This window comes from Schistocerca cancellata, chromosome 11, assembly GCF_023864275.1.
Source record: "Schistocerca cancellata isolate TAMUIC-IGC-003103 chromosome 11, iqSchCanc2.1, whole genome shotgun sequence".
Lineage (NCBI taxonomy): Eukaryota > Metazoa > Arthropoda > Insecta > Orthoptera > Acrididae > Schistocerca > Schistocerca cancellata.
The window spans coordinates 10,893,548-10,917,782 of NC_064636.1; the positions used below are offsets into that span (position 1 = coordinate 10,893,548).

The 24,235-nt window shown below is 40.2% G+C and overlaps 1 protein-coding gene across 1 annotated transcript in view; it reads left to right on the forward strand.

Moving 5' to 3' along the window:
- Positions 1-23,766, forward strand: part of LOC126108700 (proteasome subunit alpha type-6-like) — a 31,987-nt gene extending 8,221 nt beyond the window's left edge. Inside the window, exons 3-7 of the mRNA XM_049914017.1 lie at positions 1,577-1,658; positions 6,820-6,975; positions 9,697-9,875; positions 18,250-18,344; positions 23,499-23,766. Coding sequence (XP_049769974.1) covers positions 1,577-1,658; positions 6,820-6,975; positions 9,697-9,875; positions 18,250-18,344; positions 23,499-23,556 — 570 coding nt within the window. The 3' untranslated portion in view covers positions 23,557-23,766. The remainder of the gene's footprint in view (positions 1-1,576; positions 1,659-6,819; positions 6,976-9,696; positions 9,876-18,249; positions 18,345-23,498) is intronic.
- The last annotated feature ends 469 nt before the right edge of the window (positions 23,767-24,235 follow it).

Consider the following 24,235-nt stretch of genomic DNA (forward strand, 5'->3'; position numbering starts at 1 on the left):
TCTTGAAGCCTCGTATTCAGCGTATCTAGTAAAGTCTGTCAAAAATCCAATGTTTATTAACAGCTCAGTTTTGTCAATTTCTTTCCTGAGGTCAAAAAAATCTTTTCAGTTATGCACATTTACATGACCATCTCACTTCAGAATAATAGAGAACATCTCTGTGATCTGCTTCAGTATCTGAATGAAACTCTCGAAACAGGTGATTTCTTGATCCTATCCTTCTGACGAAGTTTATAGTGGATATCGTGAAGTCCGTCACTTCGTTTTGTGTGAGAACTTTTCAGAATAACACTTCTTGCTGGAGAGTGCAATGGTAGAAAGTGGGACATCCCAATTCTTTCAATTTGCTTTAAATTCTATTCGAAGCCCCTTCCTTCGTTGACTCGTCTTTCTGCCTCCATCAGTTGACACACTTACCAATTTTAACCGTAATAATTACGTTGATACTAACGGCTTTTTTCTAAGTGGCAAAATAAATCTTCCCCTGGAGTTATTTCAAAATGCGTAGCTGTAAAAGCTCCTCAAAAACAATAAAATTGTGATCAGTTTTCCACAAACGAATATTACTTGCCGCACAGTATTTGAAACTTTATCACTTTCATCGATAACTAAACAGGCAGATTCAGATAATCTCACCTTCTCATGAAGCTGCTCGCATCTATCATTGCCCAAATACTCTATATGCTGGGACCACATTCTGGCAGCTAGACAAATATCTGTGTTTTTTAAAAAAAATACCTGGACAAACCTCAACCTAAAGCATATTGTTTTATTAGTTTGCTGTCAATAAATGTTCGGTCACACTTCCCGTGTAGTCGGGCTACCCTTAAACGCTGACGTACACACGACTCGATACTTTTAACCTGAACACTAAAATATTTTGTCGGTTCTTTACCGACTCGAGTGCTTTAATTTTATTTTTCCATAAATCGCTCACAAAACTTCCAGATTTTACTGAATGCTTTCTATCGTAACGGCGTTAGAGATGATAATCTTTTTGAACACCAATATTAAGCATAGGGGTTTTCCTGCACAATCAATAGAAAGTATAATTCTGTCTGTGCATCAGTAAACGCTTTATTTTCTTCCGGAGTAAACTCTGCAACATTGGAAGTATTTTGTGTTAGATGCGTGCTTTGTAAATTCAATTGTCAAATGATGAAACTCACATTTGCCAAAATTCAAAACAAAATAGTTTTTAGTTTTGCGCAGTGCCACAAATGTACAGTAATTTGTTTCTGTCAGTAGGCAGTGGTGATTTGTGGGTGGCAATTGTCGCTGAGGCGAGCATTTAGTCTGATGGTCATTGTTTATTGGATTAAAATAATTCCAAATGATCAGGCCTTCATTCACAGTTGTGGGTGATAAGGTGAAGGGTGATCTCTCACGCCACACTTGTGTGTCATATATGTACGGACCTCACGGCTGGGCAGCAGTCTGTCGGTCATTGGTGGGGCGAGAAGAGTGAAGATTTATCTCACTTCCCTTGCAATAGTTGCTGTGTAGTACTCCACATTGGCCTTAGTTACTAAGTATGAAACACTTCTGCGATCTTGTCAATAGTGTTTGGTTTCAGGACAAGCTGATTGACGCATCGACAGTGACGCACATATTCAAGCTGTCAGAGAGCATCGGCTGCGTGATGACGGGAATGATCGGTGAGTTTCCGACTGTCTCTACTTACGTAGCCCTGTTGTATAAGTTTTGCCGAGTAATCTTAAATTTGCACCACTCACGATCTACAGTTGTGCTGCTTTCATTTTTCATTCTTCTGAAAAAACTGTTTCTGTGGATACATCCCACTACTTGTAACATTCTGCAAATTCTTTCTCTTACATTTGTGTTGCCCAGTACAGAGGCAGTGAAGTGTTATTTTGCCCACCTTCTTATGTGTTAGTAGGTGAGTCTGAGCACTTACATTTGATATTTCACCTGAAATGATGTGTGTTAATTTACCTTTAATGTAACTCGGTCACTGTCAAGTCTTCTTAATGCGGAGGTCCTGCAAAGCAGTAGGTTCGTAGAATTGTGCTTGACCCTGGAACGACTCGAACTCTTCTCCTTTGCAGCTGTTATTGGTATAAGGAAAAATATGCCTATTTTAAATGCACAATAATGTTGTCATTTCGTCATTGCCTGCTTCGTATTTGTTTCAATGGGTGTACAGTTCACAATTACTTTGTAACTTGGAGCAGATGCAATATAAATTAAATTTTAACATTCACCTCAAAGGTTTGACAAGCAGTGACATTTCATTTTAGAACTACCTCGGTTCGTTGCCATTTTCATTCTCGGAGAGGATGTGTTCTCGTCTACAGTGGAAACGCAGGCGAGCCACTACGTCGAAACGTGAAAGACCCCGCCTGTAGCGGGTGAAAGCAGTTTAGCCACTGTCAAGTCTTGCGGATTACTCAAACTCTGCACAGACGTCAAACAAAAAGACTGTGCACGGTACGTGTTTCACAACTTATTCCGTTATCTAATACTACTTCGCTGTTTTGTCACAATCGTCTTTCCTTGTCATAAATACAGAGTGGGAAACGTCATTTGCCTAAAGAGCACAAACAGTACAGCAGGTACTCTAGATACGAATATAATAATTCGCATTACTCCTCGTGTATTGGGAAGTTAACGTGAGTTAATGTGACGTTACAGTGGTCCTCGGGTGAGATCGTTGTACGTGTTTGCAGTCTGTAGCTGTGCTGTGGTGGCTGTGGGGTTGTGCACTGTAGTGCAGTCTGTAGTGTTTTAGCCACAGTGAATGGCTTTCTCACTCGGCTACTGGTGGTGTTTCAGCCACAGTGAATGGCTTTCTCACTCGGCTACTGGCAACTCGTCCCGCACTGGAGGACTGAACTGCTGCCATTCTACTGTACACCTCTGGGAGGAGGATCATTTTGTGGCACTACCTAAAAGTATTCTCTCACGAGCCAAATTAAATAACTTCGCATTCTTCTGTCTTGCCATTTCGCATTTCTATCGGCACTATTACGTGGAGTTCGGTGAAGTTGGTGATAGTAGCTGGCCAGATGACCTTTCTGGTACTACCGTCGCCACGGTACGGAATTTGTGTACCACGTATCTCTGTGTCTAGAGTCAGTCTCGTGTCAGTGTTAAGTTTTCTAAATGTTTGTGTAACTTGCAACTGAGGTGGGACGTTTGTGCCGGCCCGCTATCCGCCTAGTCGGACGTGAGGAAACGTCCGGGCCGGCTCGTCCGGTGGCCCCCCGTCGTCAGTTTGCCGGGTCGATCGACCGTGTAGCCGGTGTGCCTACCCTCGGCCTGGGACTGGGTGATTTCGTGTGCCGGGCTATCCGGCCGGTTCCAAATTGAGGAGGTCAGTAACTGATGTAATTTACTGCAAACAGCTCTGTGGTCGGTGAATCTGCAGCTGTGGTAGTACATTTTATAACAACTCCACAAACAGAAATATCTTCAGCCAGTTTTGTTGAGACATAACAAGTTTCACGGCTTATAGCCACATCGAGTGCATATCTGAACGACAAAAAATATGATAGCGATTGAACCCCTATACGTAAAAGTAATAGCAGAATTGTTTATGAAAAGGGGTAAGGATGTAAGGGTACTGGCAGGAGGCTTACCAGCAAGTCTGTTTCGCTGATGTGCTTTGTAAGCCTTCTTTTTCTTGCCTCGGCATTCTCGCTTTCGGACCGGCATCTCTCGTCCGCGTTTCGGTTGTAGGTGCACCCTTGTTATGTGGCATTTATTCATTGACTATCCGTCCCACAAATATTACGGTTTTACCTTCGAAGGGTGGGCCTTCTGCATTCTCTGCTAGTTTTAATTGTTGTAAATACACTTACATCCTTATCCCTTTTCATAAATAGTTCCGCTGTAACTTTTGTGTGTACAGTTTGATCACTAACTTTGTTTATTTCTCGTTCAGATATGCACTTCGAGTAGGTATAAGCCACAAAACTGGTTGTATCTTAACAAAATTGGTTCGAGGTACAGCTGTTTGTGGGCTTCTTGATATAAACAAGGCAGAATTATTAGGTTTAGTATTCCTCCAGTGGTGCAATTTTTTCAGTGTCACCTTATGCTTTGTTAGGAGAATAAAAGTAGATGCCAGGTAGTTCACTGAGAATTACCACTGAAGTTTTGCGCCATATTTTACTGGAGGAGGAAATAGTGGTTGGTTCTGCCTAACGTATACATCAGTTCATCCCACATCCCTGGGGTCTCTGCTGCATTACAAGAATACAATGTGTGAGCAAATGAATGAACCCTTCCCCTTAGAAGCAGAACTTTTTTAAAAGCTGAGGTAGACGGGAATACTGTCTCGGTAGTTCATTAGGAAAGAATATTTCCCGCAAAATGTGGTGGCTGGGTTTGAATCTTAGTATGGCACGGTTTTAACCTGTGGGAAGACATTGCCACATTTTGTTCAGCCAAAATCTTGGTATTTTACTGGGCAATTTCATCTCAAACTGTACAGTGTATGTGAATTAATCACCATGAAATTCTCTAGAAAAATAACTTGAATACCATACATGTTAAGAAACAAAATATTTCAATTTTCTCCTAATTTTTTTTAAAATTATACATGCCTCGGGGAAATGTTTATTTTGTAAATGACTTTTAACACAGTAGGGAACTTAAAAAAAATACAAACAATAAATCAAAAGTACTGTAGGGCTGGCAGATATTTTGGTTTAAAGGTCCTTCTCAGTGTGTTGAAGACACATACTTGTACACTTTCATTTTACTTTACAAATTTAAGAAAAAAATATAATGCAAATCTTCTGGTTCTATTACTACATATAACTGATCCCTCTATTAACATTGTGTGTTCTGATCTGGCCAACTTATATTTCGTAAATATTTTATTAATAAGAACTTTAAAAAAATCACATTTTTAAGAGCTTTTACAAATTATTTACCCAAGTCCCCATCATAAAATTTATGAGATTGCGCAGTGCATTATTTGGATTTGTGCATTATTTGGATTTGGTGCAATCAAAGTGGGCAATTTTTTGTGTGTAAAGTGTTAAATATTTTTCAACATTCTCCATATTTTTCTGTGTAACTTCAAGTGTGATTTAAGCATGTGTCATAAACTCGCCTAAACTTACAAGTGAATCTTTCTGCTCGGTTTTGTGTGTGGTTTGAACTTTTTACTGTACACCGTGTCGGTGAGCTAATACAGTAGTAGCAAAAGAGAGAGACTGTGAAAATAAACAAGATTATGTTAAAGAAAAATTAAAAACATTTCACAATTGCTGGAAATTTCGCTACGTTACTGCAGAAATATCAGTTCTCGATTAACGGTTGTACTGTCACAGTCATTGTGCAAAAATTGCTATATTCTTGTGTGTATGGCACTAAGTAGTGGTTGGGAGACATAACTTGGTCTCTCATGAGCAGCCAGTTCACTTAACATCTCACGGTCAGGCATATGCTTTCAAATGGCCATCATCAGCTTACCAGTGTACAGTTTCCTTTTCCCAAGTGCAGCTCTTGCTGAATCATCTTTGTTCACACGCAAATTCGGTGTGGCACAAAAGTTTAGTGAAAAGCAGGATGAAAAACAAATTGTTTTCAGCTGTGCGGTGTTGTTACAGTTGACCTCCTTTCAGCAGACTTGCTATAGGATAGTTGAAATATACATCCACATTATTAAAAAGAAACACCTGGACAGTAAAGTTCACACACTTCGTCTTACATTTCAAACCCAGAGCCAGTGCTGGCAGTTCTAATTCACAGACTGTTGTAAATAAGTAAGATTGAGATAGAAAAGAGTAAAAATTTGTGAAAAATAACTAACAGAAAAATGTGTTGGCTTACATTTTCTCTACCTCATTATTTTATAAAATGCTTGAACAAAATCAAAAATTTTCTCACTCATAGCTATGTAAAACAGTTATTTTGACTGAGAAATATAAATTCTGATTTACTTTTACTCAGCAGCAGCAAACATTTTAAGTATTTAAGAGTCAGATACCTTGACGTTGAGTATGGATAGGCCTAACTTAAAAATTTCCCACATTTTGCACAGAAAAATATTGCCTTTTATGATTGTATCTTCTATAAGTACAGTCACTGGGTAATACCCCATTCAATTATTGGAGTGTTCCAGATGGGGATTTTAGAGAAAATAACTTATAAGGAATTTAAAAAATCAGATTCTCATTTTAAAGAAGTAACATTTCGATAGTTCAACCAGTTAAGGCATTAAGGTCATTGCTTACAGCCAACTTTCAGTATTATCATTTCTCAAGAGAATTAATATCCAATGACTATTCGTGTTCTCATAAAACACAGTTTTGAAGTTTGCATAAAGGTACTGGTTTCCTTGTGTTACCTTTCCAGATTGTTTAATTAATACTTTACTTTCCCTTCCATTAAGAAAACAGTTCAATCCCATCTCCAACCGTCCCGATTTAGGTTTTCCGTGATTTCCCTAAATCGTTTCAGGCAAATGCCGGGATGGTTCCGTTGAAAGGGCACGGCCGATTTCCTTCCCAATCCTTCCCTAACCCGCGCTTCATCTCTAATGACCTCGTTGTCGACGGGACGTTAAACATTAACCACCTACCGTTAAGAAATTTTTATAAATAGCCGCAGTTAGACAAGTCTATAAAATTTTAACAAATCAACAGGACATGAAAATGTTTTATTGATTGTCATGTGGAGCTTAAAAATATATATTTTTCAGCAAACTTGTAAATATCGATGTAACATGTTCACTGTGAACCTCTAAGATGTGAGACGAAATCGGTCCGCCGTGACGAGTTGACTGCGGTCACACTGCCAATACTCCGCACTCACACGGCCTCCCCCGTTTCCCGTTCGCAGCCGACAGCAAGTCGCAGGTGCAGCGGGCGCGCTACGAGGCGGCCAACTGGCGCCACGTCAACGGCTACGAGATCCCGGCGGACGCGCTGTGCCGCCGTATCGCCGACATCTCGCAGGTCTACACCCAGAACGCGGAGATGCGGCCCCTCGGCTGCAGTGAGTAGCTTAGCACAGCAGCCGCAGGCCGGTGTGGCTGCCGTCACTGCTTATTCACCTCGTACTGCGTTCTTTATTTCTTTAAATATTTTAATTTTTCTCTACAACTTCATATTGTCCTTTTTGTCGTTTAGCTATATTTATTGATGATATGCTGAAATTTTCCACAGTGTCAAGTTTTGTGACCTTCTAATCGTGTTCCCCTCCCCCCTTTGTAGTCAGATTGTCAGTTGGAGGGATCTGAGGACCTTGAAGTGAATTCTAAATTGATTTACTTTAAATCATTGGAGTAAATTTATATGTGGTTGAGGTGCACGTATACTGCAGTACTTATTTGGACACGAAGAGGCTGGCACAAGATATTGTAGGGTAGAGAGCTGCATCGGACCAGTCGTCAGGCTGAAGAGAAACGAAAAATGTTTGTTAATACTGCGCATCGTGACAGTTATCACCTGTATATTACTATTCGTATGTTTCGTGTGCAATACCAGTAAACTCAGAAGCGGCATTTATACTTCGTCTACTCACAATAATGTGAAAAATATGACTGACACAGAAGGTACATTTTAATTGTTCGATGTAGTGTGTGATCGGTTGATTTGAACTAAAGTTTGTGTAGACCCTTTTGTACGGCTTTTGTAAAGGTTAGGGACTGCAGCATGCAGTACACAGCTGTACTTGTTTTTATTTTGACAATGTTTTTCAATTAAAGTTTGATCATTCTTTGGTTATGAAGTACACAATCGGCTGTGCATACCCCAGATCCAGTAATTAGGGACGTGAAAATGTTGCTTCTATTTTTGGGGAAATTAACTTATTGTGAAAAAGTAATGGCTCCTCGTGTGAAAACCATTAAAGCTTTTTAAATAAAACAAACTTTATTCACATTCTACATCTTTATTCTTAATGTCTACATCTTTATTCTTAATGTCTACATCTTTATTCTTAATGTCTACATCTTTATTCTTAATGTCTACATCTTTATTCTTAATGTCTACATCTTTATTCTTAATGTCTACATCTTTATTCTTAATGTCTACATCTTTATTCTTAATGTCTACATCTTTATTCTTAATGTCTACATCTTTATTCTTAATGTCTACATCTTTATTCTTAATGTCTACATCTTTATTCTTAATGTCTACATCTTTATTCTTAATGTCTACATCTTTATTCTTAATGTCTACATCTTTATTCTTAATGTCTACATCTTTATTCTTAATGTCTACATCTTTATTCTTAATGTCTACATCTTTATTCTTAATGTCTACATCTTTATTCTTAATGTCTACATCTTTATTCTTAATGTCTACATCTTTATTCTTAATGTCTACATCTTTATTCTTAATGTCTACATCTTTATTCTTAATGTCTACATCTTTATTCTTAATGTCTACATCTTTATTCTTAATGTCTACATCTTTATTCTTAATGTCTACATCTTTATTCTTAATGTCTACATCTTTATTCTTAATGTCTACATCTTTATTCTTAATGTCTACATCTTTATTCTTAATGTCTACATCTTTATTCATAATGATATAATGTAAATAATCTACTTGCCGAGCAGTGGCAGGAGAACACACACGTAGCAAAGGTTTCACGTATGCGATCTTTAGGAGCCAGTGGCTCCTTCTGGAAGAAGCGTTGAAGGGGAAGGAAGAGGAGTGAGGGAAATGGACTGGAAATATTTAAGAAAAGGGGAAGAATTTGGAAAAAGCCTTCCGGAACCTCTGGTCAGGGAAGACTTCCTGAATGGGATGAGTAGGAAAGAGTTATTTATTTCATAAGTCACCCCTCGTGCTCTTTAAATTTTGGAAATAGGTGAAAATCAGTGGGGCCAAGTCGAGACAGCACGGAGGATCCACGAAGTGTAATCGTAGATACAAATACGGACTAACACCGTCTGTATAATGGAATGAGGACAGTGTAAGTTTGTGCCCGACTGGGACTCGAACCTGGATTTCCCATTTATCGTGAGCAGTTGCCGGTCCGTTAGGCTCTCGAAGCACAGCTCACTGCCGGACCCAAACTTCCACGTCTCATCGGCATCATTCCTTTAGCCACCTTTTCGTGTCCAAAGGAACATTGCATCCTAATTGGGAATAACACGGGCACTGCAATATCGTATCGTATCGTACGGAGGACGGTAGATGACAGACGACCCGAGATGTCGCAGTGCGCGTGTGTGGTCTGGCATTGTCGTGCGAAAGGAGAGGGTGCTCCGTATGTGGATGAACTCTTCAAATTCGTGCAGTCAGAAACTCACAATGTGCTGTTCCTTACGCACGTATGTAGTTATGTGCTACACACGAGAATTTAAAGCACTGTAGTGCAGAGAGTTGCAATTTACATCGGGAAAGTGAGAAAGTTGACCGAGTAAAGTGCGTGACATGTAGTACCTCAGCCGACATTGAAAACAGAATAATAAAATTGGGAGGAATTACTTTCGAGGAAGCCCTGATAGATAAAAAGATAGCAACTACGAATGCTTACCTGTCGTTCCGGCAAAGACAGTGCATCAGCTATAAACAAGTACTGCAGACAACATCAGACTTTAAGATGGAAGTGGAAAAATAACACCTCAGTTCAGATCTAGCATTATAGTGCAAAGGCTCGGTAATATGAGTTATTAAATTTTTGTGTGGAATGTTTTTACGTACAAATTTTGACAGGAGATTTGCTCAGATCGGCGGCTAATCGGCAGCGGTGATGTCGCAGGTATGATCGTCGTGGCGTACGACCAGGAGCAGGGGCCGTGCGTGTTCAAGACGGACCCGGCCGGTTACTACTGCGGCTACCGCGCCGTCACGGTGGGTGCCAAGCAGACAGAGGCCAACAGCTACCTGGAGAAGAAGCTCAAGAAGAAGCTCAACTACAGCGGCGACGAGGCCATACAGGTGCGTACCGGATAACTGACGTAGACATTACAGCAATGTGACTCACTGCATAAGAGGCAGAGAGAAGGGGGGCTGGGGGGGAGGCACACACGTGGCCCCTGTCTCCGGGTGTCTGGGTCCGAGTATGGCCACACCTGCATTTTGAGCTACCCTGCTGTCCCTACTCCTCCCTGCCCACTACCCCTCCACCGCCACCGACCCCAGAGACAGTGGTCGTGTGTGTACGAGCTATGAAAGTGTGCGTGTTTTCAATATGAGGCAGTCAACTGGAAATGAGAAAGATGGAAAAATGTAAACTGTTTATTATTTCAGAAGCAGTTACCTTAACTGTTATACATTTATACCTCTGTGAGACCAAAGTCAGTGTGTTTGTGGAAAAATTTTTGCAGTTGCCTACAGAACCACGATTGTACCCGGGCGTGTTCCTCTTTGTCCGAAGCAAATTGATGGCCACAAATGTGTTCCCTCAGGGCTAAAAAAAAAAAGAGGAAGTTCCACGGAAAGGGAGCTGTACTGTACGGAGTGTAAGGGCTTCCCAGCAAATCATTTGTGGCACAGTCAAAATAGTCTCTGCAACATTTGCGTGGGCCCCGAAGAAAGACATTTGTCGCAGTGCGTTTGCTTTGCACGGAGAGGTGCAGCCGTGGTTCTGTAGGCACTCTTTTCCACTGTGGCTGACTGTTACTCTGTGCCTCCACTGTGATGCCTTCCCCTATTGTTATTCTGTCCCGGACTTTTCTTTGTTCGATAGGTTGACAGGAGTGATGTAATGGCAAAAGTGTGAACAGAATTTTATCTCGGAGCAGAGTATGTTCCTCTGAGAACCCGAGGCAGTATTCGGCAGGAGCCTGAAGACCTGAGGGTGCAGTCTAATTTTGGGACCACACTGAGTTTTTATTGCAATAACTTTGTTGTTAGGAATTTATTCGATGTCGGAATTTGGAGCCTCGTTCAGTGTTCCACATCTCGTGTGTGCCCGGTACCTCACGGGTGTTGGGTTATACGCTTCTGTTTTGACACAGATTTTACCTCGTACGCACTCTTCTCCTTCAAAGTGTTTGCAGATTTCTGTATTGGATACAGCAGTGCCTGCAATACTGCTGACTTCCTCCACATTGACCACAATCATTTTGGGCTGATTAATGCGGGTGCTATATCGGGTTGTATGCTTCGGCTCCAGTTATTTTTGAATCCTTAATTTTGTACAAAAGTGAGAAAATTATATCCACAGTACGGAGGAAAGAGTATTATTAGTATTATTATTACTAGAAGCATAGTAATTAAGTGACCAATCCCAAAGCTATCAGACAGTTCAGATGATAGCTGCACAGGCCTACAGGTGGTTCATACCAGGTCTTAACAGCTCAAAGACTTGTATCGTGCAATTCAAAAAAGAGCACTAATCACCATCTAGTGACAGAAGTAGATATAAATGGTTATACACAGACTGAAGCATAGCAAGTGAAATTCCTTGCAGCCCATCTGGATAAGGGAGGCTGATGGCTTGTTCAGCATATTTTCACCCCTTGCTGCCTTCTCAAATTATCTCATAGTGTAGTGCATATAGAGTAAGTAAATAAGTGTTCATTCATCAGCAGAAGCAAGCAGTAAGGGTATTGTGTAGAGAAGATAATGCTACAGCTTGCAGAAGCTTTCTCAAGGAGTTTTTGAACTCTTGACTCACTTGCCAACACATTTACTCCTTAATAGTTTTTGTTGCTGGTATTAGATCAGTTGGAACCAAAGTATGAGGTATATAGTCACAATCGCAAAGCACAAAAATAATTTTCTTTAGCCCTTGCCTCCTTGTCCTGGGTTCGGAATGGAGTTCTGAAATCTGACGGTAAGACATTTGGTGAGCTCCTGTCCAATATAAAGCAAGAAATTGAGATTCCTTGCCAGTTCAAAAGTAAACTGAGACATCCCAATTAGCCATTGTTTTTGAAAATTATCTGAATATCTACATTCAGAGACAGAGAAGTTCTGTTGCTGGCACAGAAAGTAGCAGTTTTTATGAGAATGCTGTATGACAAGCAGTAATCTGTACTAATATTACAAATGTGAAAATGTCTGCTGCATTTTTGCGACTAAACAGATGAACAGATTACGATTAAATTTAGTGCGGAGATAGCTTGAAACCTGACGAAGAGCATAAGATACTTCAGAAAGTGTGTTACAAAATATATTTTTTCATTTCCAAAATACTATGTAAATTACCAATGATATTTACTCTTTGAAAAAGCTATTTACTCGCTGACTTTTGAACTTTATCATATTTGTAAAACTGCTTCTATTGGTTATGTTCTGTGGGGTCGATTCAACATAATGAATACATTTATTATACAATCCTCAACTCATTTAATCCATACTTCCGTTACAATATTACTAAATATGAAAGTAACTCTTACCTATTCGTGAGTAAACAGCTGAACAAATTTTGGTGGATTTGGTATGGAGATAGCTCGAACCCCGAGGAACGACAGACTATTTTAGTAAAAAGAAGAAAGTCTATCCCTAATAGGGTGAAATAGGGAATTAAACTTCTTTTTTTACACCAGTTAATATAAACCATCTTTAAAAATTGTTAAATTGGTTCTGTAATGTACACGTTGTACAAAGCGTAGCTGCTTCGATGGCACTATGCATAGACGAGCACTCCTGCCCTCGCACTGCTCGGCTATTTAGCTGTGTGCCGTGCAGTTGAGAGGAGGGTCACGTTAAGAGGACAAATGATATTGCATGTACAACAGCTTACTTACTCACCATAACATCACATAAAAAGCCACTGATATGCAGCAGTGCAGGTAACAGCTAGTGTGCTATAAACAGCAGTCAATATTTCCAGAGGTAAACATATTTTCCTTGGAAAAATATCCCACTACAATCAAGCAAATATTAAGGTGCTAATAGCAGTTTCTTTATTTTTTTTTTTTTTTATTTTACATGTCTAGTTCTCTGCAGGACCAAATAGACGAGAAACTCTCAAAGATCATGTAACGTGTCAGTACATGAAATTAAAACATAAAAGTAATAAGATAAAATACAGTGTTTACTAACCCCAAAAAAGACAAGCTATAAGTTTATGTAAACGCAGTCAACAATATGGAACAGAAATCAGCTTAATTTTTCAAGGAACTCCTCAACAGAATAGAATGAGGAAACCCTTCAGTTTCAGTTTGGAAGCGAGTGGGATACTGCTAAGATTTTTGAATTCTTGTGGTAGTTTATCGAAAAATGGGTGCAGCAGTGAAGTTCTTTGAAAGTACGGTGAGCTGTTTGTGTTTAATAGAACACTGGATATTATTAAAATCAGTACGAATGTACTCCCAAAATGGAATCAGACATGGCAGAAACAAATTGTTGCATGCATTACTAAACGAGGCAGCCATTTTGTGCATATGTTAACAATGCTTGTAGTCCCATCTGTAAGTAAGTTAACTTCAGATACACTGGCTTGTCATTTAGCAACTGTGGGGGAATCGTGCAGAATGATTTCTAGGTTAGAGGGCCTCGGGGAACCACACGAAGGGCGTCAGTCTAAAAGTGGGCAGTTAAGAAACAGTAACGTAGTTGTAGAAACAATTGGTATTGTAGTTGTAAATTGTCGTAGCTGTGTTGGGAAAGAACCAGAGCTCCAAGCCCTAATAGAAAGCACTGAAGCTCAAATAGTTTTAGGTACAGAGATCTTGCTAAAGCCGGAAATAAGTTCAGCCGAAATTTTTTCAAATGATCTAACAGTGTTCAGAAAGGATATATTAAATACAGTTGGTGGTGGAGTATTTATTGCTGTCAGAGGTAGTCTGCCTTGTAGCAGAATTGAAGTAGATAGTTCGTGTGAAATAGTATGGGTAGAGGTTATACCTGACAGTCGGACTAAACTAATAATTGGATCGTTTTACCGACCCCTAGACTCAGAAGATATAGTTGCTGAAAAGTTCAAAGAAAACTTGTCTCATATCAAATCGGTACCCCACCCACACAATTATAGTCAGTGGTGACTTTAATCTACCCTCGATACGCTGGAAAAATTATACTTTTAAAGGAGGCGGCAGACATAAAACGTCATCTGAAATTGTACTGAAAGCTTTCTCAGGAAATTATTTTGAACAATTAGTTCATGAGCCCACTCAAAGCGTAAATGGTTGTGAAAGCACAAGGTAGTTGCTGCTAGGCTGCATGCCTTAATCGTAAAAAAGAAACGCAAAGCATATCTATTTCACTAAGCTGATAAAATGTTCTTATGGTCTTTTTTAAGACGGTCTTCACTCCTTCTGATAGGGTCATGTAATTGTAGAAAAGTTGTGGAATGATTTCAAAGAGATAGTATCAACAGCAATTGAGAGATATATATACTACATAAATTAATAAGTGATGGTATGGATCCTCCATGGTACACAAAATGGGTTAGATTGCTGTTGCAGGAGCAGCAAAAAAAGCATGCCAAATTTAAAAGAACGCAAAATCCCCCAGACTGGCAAAGTTTTACAGAAGTTCGAAATATTGCACGTACTTAAATACGACGTGCTTTTAATAATTTCCATGATGAAACTGTCTCGAAATCTGGCAGAAAACCCAGAGAGATTCTGGTCATATATAAAGCACACCAGTGGCAAGACGCAATCAGTACCTTCACTGTGTGATAACAACATTGAAATCACTGATGACAGCGCCACTAAAGCAGATTTATTAAACACGGTTTTCCGAAACTCTTTCACTGAAGAAGGCAAAGTAAATATTCCTAAATTCCAATCGAGAACAACTGCCGAGATGAGAAACATAGAAGTAGATAGTCTTGGTCTCGCAAAGCCGCTTAAATCACTTAATAATGGCAAGGCTTCTAGCCAGGTTGTACACCAGTCAGGTTCCTCTCAGAGTATGCTGATAAAATACAACCACTCGCTCACAGAAAGATCCGTACCTGAAGACTGGAAAATTGCTCAAGTCATACCAATACCCAAAAAGGGAAGTAGGAGTAATCCATTGAATTACAGGCCCATATCGCCAACATCGATTTGCAGTAGGGTTTTCGAACATATACTGTATTCGAACATTACGAAGTACCTGGAAGAAAGCAATTTATTTACACACATTCAGCATGGATTCAGAAAATATTGATCATGCGAAATGCAACTAGCACTTTATACTCGCAAAGTAATTAGTGTTATCGACAGGGGAGGTCAAATGGATTCCATACTTTTAGATTTCCAGAAGGCTTTAGACAGCGTTACTCACAACCATCTTCTAACCAACCTGCGTGCCTCTGGAATATTGCCTCAGTTGTGTGACAGGATTCAGGATTTTCTGTCAGAAAGGTCACAGTTCGTAGTAATAGACAGAAAGTCATCGAGTAAAACAGAAGTAATATCCGGCATTCCCCAAGGAAGTATTATAGGCCCTTTATTGTTCCTGATCTATGTTAATGACATAGGAGACAGTCTGAGTAGCCGTCTTAGATTGTTTACAGATGATGCTGTCATTTGCTGTCTTGTAATGTCATCGGATGATCAAAACAACTTGCAAAATGATTTAGATAAGATATCTGTATGGTGGAAAGTGCAACAGGTCTACTAAAGAGACTGCTTACACCATGCTTGTCCGCCCTATTCTGAAGTACTGCTGTACAGTGTGGGATCCACGTCAGTTGGGACTGACGGATGACATCAAAAAAGTACAAAGAAGGGCAGCTCGTTTTGTATTATCGCGAAATACAGGAGATAGTGGCAACCATTAAAACAAAATGCGTTTTTCGTTCCGATGGGATCTTCTCATGAAATTTCAATCACCAGTTTTCTCCTCCGATTGGAAAAAGTCTGTTGGTACCCACCCACATAGGAAGAAATGATCATCACGATGAAATAAGAGAAATCAGGGCTCGCAAAGAAAAATTTAAGTGCTCGTTTTTCCCACGCGCCGTTTGAGAGTGGAACGGAAGACAGTCAGCTTGAAGGTGGTTCATTGAACCCTGTGCCAGGCACTTTGTTGTGAATAGCAAAGTAATCGTGTAGATGTAGCAGAGTAATGCTGTGGATTATTTATTTTTGGCATAGACTCCAGATAACCATGACCTTATCAGAAGAAAGAGTGAAACAAGCTATTTCAGTAAAGAATGCTGTAATTCCTCCTTTCGAAGACTGCAAAAAAATTTTTTTTTTTTTCACGTTAGTTAACAGTGTAAAATTAAATATGTTTTGCTGAGCATTCCTGTTCCTTTACGATGCATCCTAAGTGATGACTACCGAAGGTCTAGCTGTGTCAAAATTCCAAACAAATCAATTCTTGTCATTGCCCTGTAGTAAATGTCACCTACTCGAACAAAAGTCGCTCTTCTGGCATTGGCTCTAACAAACCCCACCAATTATGAAAAAAAAAAAATCTGTATCACTTGTATGCTCAACAAATCAGTTTTTTGTTGGCCCAAAGAAACTCCTTTCTGTTGAATTGGGACAGAATTAGAAGAAAAAGAGAGATAAATTTACAACCTTTGTCCATTACCAGAACATAAAAGTTTGCTTTAGATCAGCTCTGAGTCAGTCTAAATGAACTTTTTGGCCGTTACAGTGTTAACAATAACAAGCCACCAGTGTCGACAGAATTAACCCGTGGCCCTCCACTGTGTGAATTCTTAGCAGTTTTTTATTCTCTGGCAACAGAGACATATCTCTTACTATTTGCTGGTCTAACAAATGGTCTTCCCTGGCACTGCACTTTCCAGAAGTGCCCAGTTCTGTTGCTGCAGCACAAACACTCTCTCTCGAACACTCACACCCACTTGCAAGAAGAGGTACTCTATCCTCACACTGATGTACGGCATTGCTAGTCGGCCTCGTTTATTTGTGCTGTCGAGTGGCGTAGTACCGGTGATAGAGAAGTCGCCAATGTGGGGAAGTAGCGAGTACGTATTTCACAACCCCTCGCAAATTGTCAACGTGTGTGCAAAATGGTTGCCTCACTTAGTAATGCACGAATGAACTTATTTCTGCCACGTTTAAGTCCATTTTGTGGAGTACATTCGTACTGATGTTAATAATATCCAGTGTTCTGTTAACCACAGCACAGCTCACCATATTTCAAAGAAAATTGGGCCCACTGTTAGACGACACAATACGTGTACGAGAACGAAGTGACCCATTCTTCTGTGCCGCTCGTGCGATCGGGATCCCGACGGGTTCAGATTAAAGAAATACGTCGGAGCATTTCGGTGGCGTGCTGCACCATTTATTACCTCGAGGTAAGTATTGTGCAGGTGCCTTCATAAAATTCAATGGGAATGCCTGGAGGGAAGACATTCTTTTTGCAATGCTCTACGGAGGAAATTTAGAGAACCGGCATTTGTGGCCAACTGCAGAACTATTCTGCTGCAACCGATGTAAGGTCCGTGGAGATAATACGAGAGAAATTATGGCTTGTATGGAGAAGTATTGACATACATTTTTCCCTCGTTCTTTTTTGCAAGTGGAACGGTAAAGGAAATGACTAATAACAGTATCCGGGTACCTTCCGCCGAGCACCGTACGGTGGCCCGTGGAGTACTCAGTAGTGGTAAAATATGGCACACCGGACAGTGCACAGTGTTTCCACAAAAGACGGGTGGATTTTCTGTTTAATTGCGCAGTTGTCAACACGTGGGCGAAATGACAAACAGTATACCAGTCGCTTTTCTTCATAGAGCACTGTCAGCTCCTCCGTGCCTCTTCTTTAGTGTTCAGCCCTGAGGTCATTTTGCAGCAGTGTGTGCACGACATTTCAACTTCTGAATCGCTTATTGTACAAAATAAGCTTCGACAGATAGCTTCGAGAGACGTTTCGAAGGTGAGCACAGTTTGACTTTTTTTTAAAAAAAAAAAAAAAAAAATGGTGTCTCGGTTTTCTTCTCGCCTGAAACTGATCCCGGAAACGGAAAGTTAGTCTAGTTATCGTTGAATTTTTCGGCACTGTGGTACCGGGATATTTCTCACATAGTACCTGTGTGCCTGCATACGATTGGCTGGCAGAATGCTGTTCAGTAATGAAAACCGGCTTTTGTGGGAAAATGGCATGTGTACCAAACAGTGACCTGCGCAATACTATAGATGGGTAACTGTTATCTGTTACAGTGGTGGTTCAAGTTGTTTGTAATACCTGTGGTGCTACCTGACAGTGTGCGATTAAAGAAATACGGTACAATTCCAATCGACACACACACACACTTATTTTCGTGCGCACGAATTTTCTGTCAGACTGTATAACTCGGGATTGTGCAGCTTAATGTTCCTACAGTATACAAAAATTTGGAAGTGAGCTCTTTTTGAAACACTTTGTATTTAGTAAATATGAATATGAGCATAGTTTATAGATAACATTGATGTGTGAATTCACTGTTTTACTCGTGTTACAGTTGGCAATATCTTGCCTGTCATCTGTGCTGGCGGTAGACTTCAAGCCGTCTGAAATTGAAGTTGGGGTGGTGTCGAAGGACAATCCGAAGTTCAGGTACGTACTTCTTTCATTTGTAGCCTGTGAAACCTGTCGTGTAATGGGAAGTGCAGACTTTTCAATTCGTGCCGATCGGTACTCGGTCCTGTAGTCTCGAGTTGAAGACTGGACCGTCAATTAATTTTACTCGAACTGGCTAACACCTTTTATAAAAAAAATTTAATACATTTGCTGTCTCTGTGTATGTACGTGGGTGAGAGTCTACAAAGTTAATGCGTAATTGATCACATTAGTAATATTCTGAAAATATTGTGAAATATCAGTACCATAATCCTTCAAATAGTGTCATAAAAGTCAGTCAGTTAAACCAAAAAGATCCATTATATACTTATACATGGTGCACAGACCCAATTTGACTAAAAGTGTAGGGCAGAAAGCAGAATAAAATGAAGCCATTTGGTAAGTTCGCCGGGCAGGTAATGTTTTTATTATTAAACCCTTACAAACTTCAATTCACTATTTCTTCGAGCTGTGTACATTTCATTTTGCCTTCCGAGCAGCATAAATTCTGTCATTCAACTCGAAACTTAACCTTGACTGAACTTAATCAGCTTGAAGTATGCTACAGAGCTCATTTCAGAAAACAGAAAATGTTCTCCACTTTTGGAAAGCTCCTCTAGTTTTGTTCATACGAAATCAGTATTTGTTCTTTGTTTTGAGCAACATCCCCCACCCATATACTCGTGCTAAGAACATTCTCGGGTGAAGTATATTCTCCAACTCGCTTTATTTGTGCAAACCTGAGAATGCTCTCCGAAATTTAGAGTATAAAGTGTATTCTTTTTATTTGTACGACTCACGGTTTCGCACGGAACGAGCTAAATGAGACACACTCGGGCTACGGGGCCGCCGGTTGCAGTAAGAGGGCAGGCCGCGGGATTTTCTGGGAATGTTATCCGCACCAAAAGCCGCCTCGGAAAAATACACTTGTGACAGTTGACAAACTTAAGAGAGCAACAGGATCTTTACGAGCTAATAAACACGATACAGGCAAGGTGCTGTGTTCGTATAGTAAAAGTTTGAAAATGTGTTAAATCACACGGAGCAAGATCCGATGACAAATAAGAGACGAATTGCACGTGAAGTTGCTGTGGACCAGTATCGGGCCTGAAGTGTCGTTCACAAGATCGTTCTGTATCCTTTCCGGCAACAAAAGGTAAAAGTTGTGAGTCCGGACGACTTCCCTGGGCGTCTGGGATTTGTCGATCGGTTCCTACGACGAGTAGCACAACAGCCGCATTTCTGTGAACATTTGATGTTTACAGACCGGGCTTGCGATATTCTAATGTGGGATGATAATGGTGGCCGGTTTGAACATTTGCTGTGAGATACCTGTGTTAGTTAACTTATGGGAAGTTTGTGTACAAGTGCATACTCATTTTTCGTTTACTTTGACCTTCATAGGACATGCAGCCTGAAACATGGATATGTGATTGTTTAGATTTGTAAAGAACTGCGTATTGTATGTCAACTAAGTACAGTAGACGTGTATGTGAGGCTTTGTTTTTCTTCTCTCTTCACCATTAATTAGTCCAAACATTTTGTTTGCATACACATTTTCTGTGAATTACTTTTCACTTCGAGGAAAGACATCCGTACACCAATTTCAGTCAAGTTTGTATAGCACCAAAAATATGCAACTGTGATCCGTAGTTCCTACACTCAGATTCCTTCACTTGATGCTGTCTTTCTGCCCTACACTTTGGTCAAAATGTTTTTCCACACCCTGTATATTAAAAGTGCCATCAAAACGCACACCCGCACATGCGTATGTACGTATGTATGTAAATACTACATCTGGCCTTGATCAGAAATTTTGTATATGGAGGAACAATATTTTGTACGGCAACTACATTTGTTAGTATCGTATGCTTTGTTACGTGGGACTGGAATATAACTGGGTACAGCATTTTGAAATACAGTTACGAACAAGAACTACTACAGTAGTCTTCAGTTATCCATAAGTTACTTTTTAATTAACTTCTCATCCGCATAGTCCTCCATCAACACATTGGGATTGTTTTCCATATTGTGCCTTAAGAATGTTGCACATCACTTTTTCACGTTACCTTCACGGTTTCCAAATGGCGCAACCTTCCCGATCAGTGAGCCGATTTGTCGGAAGGCCGAGCTGACGTGCTGTTAGGTGGCTGGTTAGAGCCGAACATAAATATACGAGCATTTCTTCTTGTGCAGCGAGGAAATTAATAGTTTGGAACAATGACACAGGTACAGTCTTTGAGTACGCTTTCCTAGGTCACAGGTGACTAAAGCCAGAGTAATCATTAATGGTGTAACTCGGCTATTTTACTTCTTCAAATATGTTCGAACTGAGGAGCACAGAATTCCGTCGAGACTAAGTTTGCCGAGCATCCTTTATCGGAATACTCGTTTAAGCTGCTATCCCGTACCTGTCTTTTCTTTATGCGAGGTGCCCTCTGTTAGAAGGGCCTGCTGAAAACCTTTACATAAACACCAGTAACCGACCCTTCTGAACAGAGCATCAGAGAACTTAGCGTTCTCTCACTGCAACCGGTTGGCGAGGGCGAGCAAACGGCATTCGGTCGCACTCAGTTCCCACTATCCCGTATTCTGCAAATCGTCGGGATTTTGACAGATCGTCAAATTATTTTGCGTACCTGAAAATATTGTGAAAGAATTTGTGTTGTCAACTAAATGGAAAAACGAACAAAATGGATCTTTGTTTGAACATAAAAAAATTATTCATATATTTTAATTTCAAAGAAGATTGCTCTGAATTTTCTCAAAAATCGGAACAAATTAATGGTGCTACAGTAAGATTGTACTACTGAACTTGTGAATGACACAAAAGCATTAAATGCTGAAATATTTCTATTTTAAACAATTAAGTGTGAAAAACAGTATCAGACATATGTCTGCTAAAACTTTGTTGACAAACACTTGCTCCTTTCCAAAAATTTTAATTTCACTTACGCACACTGTCGGACAGATTTCCACAGTAACACACAGTTTGGTTCCGTAATTCCAAGAAATGTTTTGTGTGTTAGCACACGAGTAACTTCGGGTAACCCCCACAGGAAACAGTCGCACGACAAGAGATCTCGGTGGCCGGTAGTTGCCTCAGTGTTGCGATGTGGCGCTGACCGGAAATCTCTCCCGTGACAGTGTGTGATGCACAGCTGGTACCGCAGGTGGTGCCACCTTGCTCAGACCACTCGTTCACGAGGTCCGTTCACTCTGTTTGGGGCAAAGAAACTCACCGTGTTGCGATAACCTCTGCCATTCACAATCTTTTTCCCCCCACACCCATTATCCTCTCCAAACTGTGGCCGTCTGTATCTGTATCGAGTGTTGCCTGAGGTTTGTTGGCCCAAATCTGGCAGCTGTATGTGATCGATGCAACTGTCCAGTTGGAAATGGGTCTCGTCACGAAAGGTGACTCTTCGCGAACCTGATGTCCTTATTTTGGTTTTGCATCAGCCAGTTGTACCCAGTTCTTACCACAGTTATCACTAGAAGTTGCGTCAGTTGAATCTCGTAAAAGTTCTCGCGAGGGATGACGGTTTGAGATTCGGGGAACCTGGAGCTACTTTCTCACTTACTGAGACAATATTTTTAGCAGATGGGCAGACACAATCACCTCAGTGTCATAACATCAGCAGCTGAAACTTTCTGCAAACTTTTTAATCATTCGACAAATTGTGTACGTTTCACTGACCGAACATGTACACAATTTGAGAAGTGTCGCTAAAGGGCTTACCCAGTATTTGTAATAAGCTTTGGTGGTGGAACTGTGTTCTTAGACTATAAGTGATTCATTTTCACCGACCACAATGTCTTTAGATAACTAGTGAGCATTGCCACCTGACTGGAAAAAAAAAGATAGACGATTTAGAAAATTACACTGTGCAATCTTATCAGGGGGAGTCAAGAGGCTCACAACCTCCACAAAACTTTTTCATAGAAGCATTTAAATTGTTGGATATAAGGTGTGTTCAGAACAGAACAAGGATTTTTGTTTCTGAAACGAATTTCATCCACGTCGATATTATCGCTCTAAAAAGTCTCAATTGGATGTTATGTGCTTAAGACCGTTTTCAAATCCCTGAAACAATTCCGGAACTTGATTTTTGGAATTGCTTTTGGCTCTCTCAGCAAAGTGACATTAAAATATTCTATTTACCTTATGGTAAGCAGACAATGTACTATTATTATATTGAAACATTTTATATATTTCAGTGTTACAGTTATTAAACATGCATGTTAAAAGTGGGGATTAATATAGAGCTATGGGAGAAAGTAGGTAACAAACTGCAACCCCTCTCCTGCCACCTTCTCGAATAGAAACCTTGCTTTGTAGATTCCTATTGGGACACACATTGTAATCTAAAAAACTGAAAGCTTTCTTTGTCCCTAATTTTGCAAGTTGCACATTGCCAGTCTGTATTTTATATCCTCTCTTCTGCTGCCAGTTTTGCTGCCCAAACAGCAAAACTGATCTTGTACTTTTACTGTCTCAGCTCTTATGCAATTTCCCCAACATTGCCCGATTTAATTAGACTACTTTCCATTTCCCTTGTGCTTTTGCTAAATTTCATCTTTTAAAACCTTTTGCAGACACTATCCATTCCATTCCATCTAATTTCTGTTCCAATTCTTCGCCATCTCTAATAGACACAGACTTAAAATGTCATTGCAAATGCCCAATTTTGTATTTCTCCCCCCTGGACTTCAATACCTGTTCCAAATTTCTCCTCGGTTCCCCTTACTTCTTGCTCAATGTACAGATTGAGTAACATTGTGGATAGGCTACAACTTTGTTTCACTCCTCTTTCAACTATTCGTTTTTACCTATCGTGTACTCACTCTTACAACTGCAAACTAGTTGCTGTTAAGTTTGTAAATACCATTTTGTTCCCTGTATTTTATTCGTGTTAACTTAATTCCGAGGACATTATTTCAATCGAGATTGTCAAAAGCTTCTTCTTAATGTTGCTTTTACAAACATTATTATATTGACAGATGTTATAAAATGTTACCAGAATAATGGTTTCATTCAGTGGCAGTAGCCTGTCAGATGTGTAGTGTCACACATTAGACTTTTTCCTCAGTTTTAATTTAACAGAGTTATCGAGACGACGACGCTGTCATTAACTCGTGTCATTCCAGGATTCTGACAGAGCAGGAGATCGACGTCCACCTGACGGCCATCGCGGAGCGGGACTGACGCTGAAGCGGCGACTCGGAAGTCCGCCGACAGGTCCGAGGTCGTCTGCCGAAGTGTCACGGGCACTCTGCCACGTTTGGAGAATGTGCTGTCTTCTCTTTAAAAGTTACTCTGTTTGGCTGGCATGCTATTTGCCTCCATCCTTGTTGTCAGTGATTTTTAAATAATTTGTGTAACACACAGGTCTGGTAATAAATGAAGTGTCATACAGTTTTGTGTCTTGTTTAAAATTTCCAGTGCGGATTGATTTGGTAATCTAAAATGCTTTTCAGGTTATGTATGTGTACAGCCAAATAAATGCAACACTATAGGAGACAGCAAGTTGCTGATAAGGGCCAAACACCTAAACTAGTTGACTGTTGTAAAGGGGATGGCAAAACATATATTGTATTTATTCTATGGATATAATAGAGGGAAACATTCCATGTGGGAAAAATATATCTAAAATTATATATTGTATTTATTCTGTTGCACATAGGCTGTGGTGTCTCTTGTTCTTTAAAGGAAGGTAGATAGTGTCTTCCTTTACAGGATACACACCCCGGCATCTGTTCTTTCGACCGGCGTTACACAGGGTGCAGAGACATAAATTCCATAAAAACTGTTCCCCTCCTGAGCCAGCTGACTGGGAACACTAACAAGAGTTGTGCATTTTACAAAACAGCCTTTCAGTTGCGTT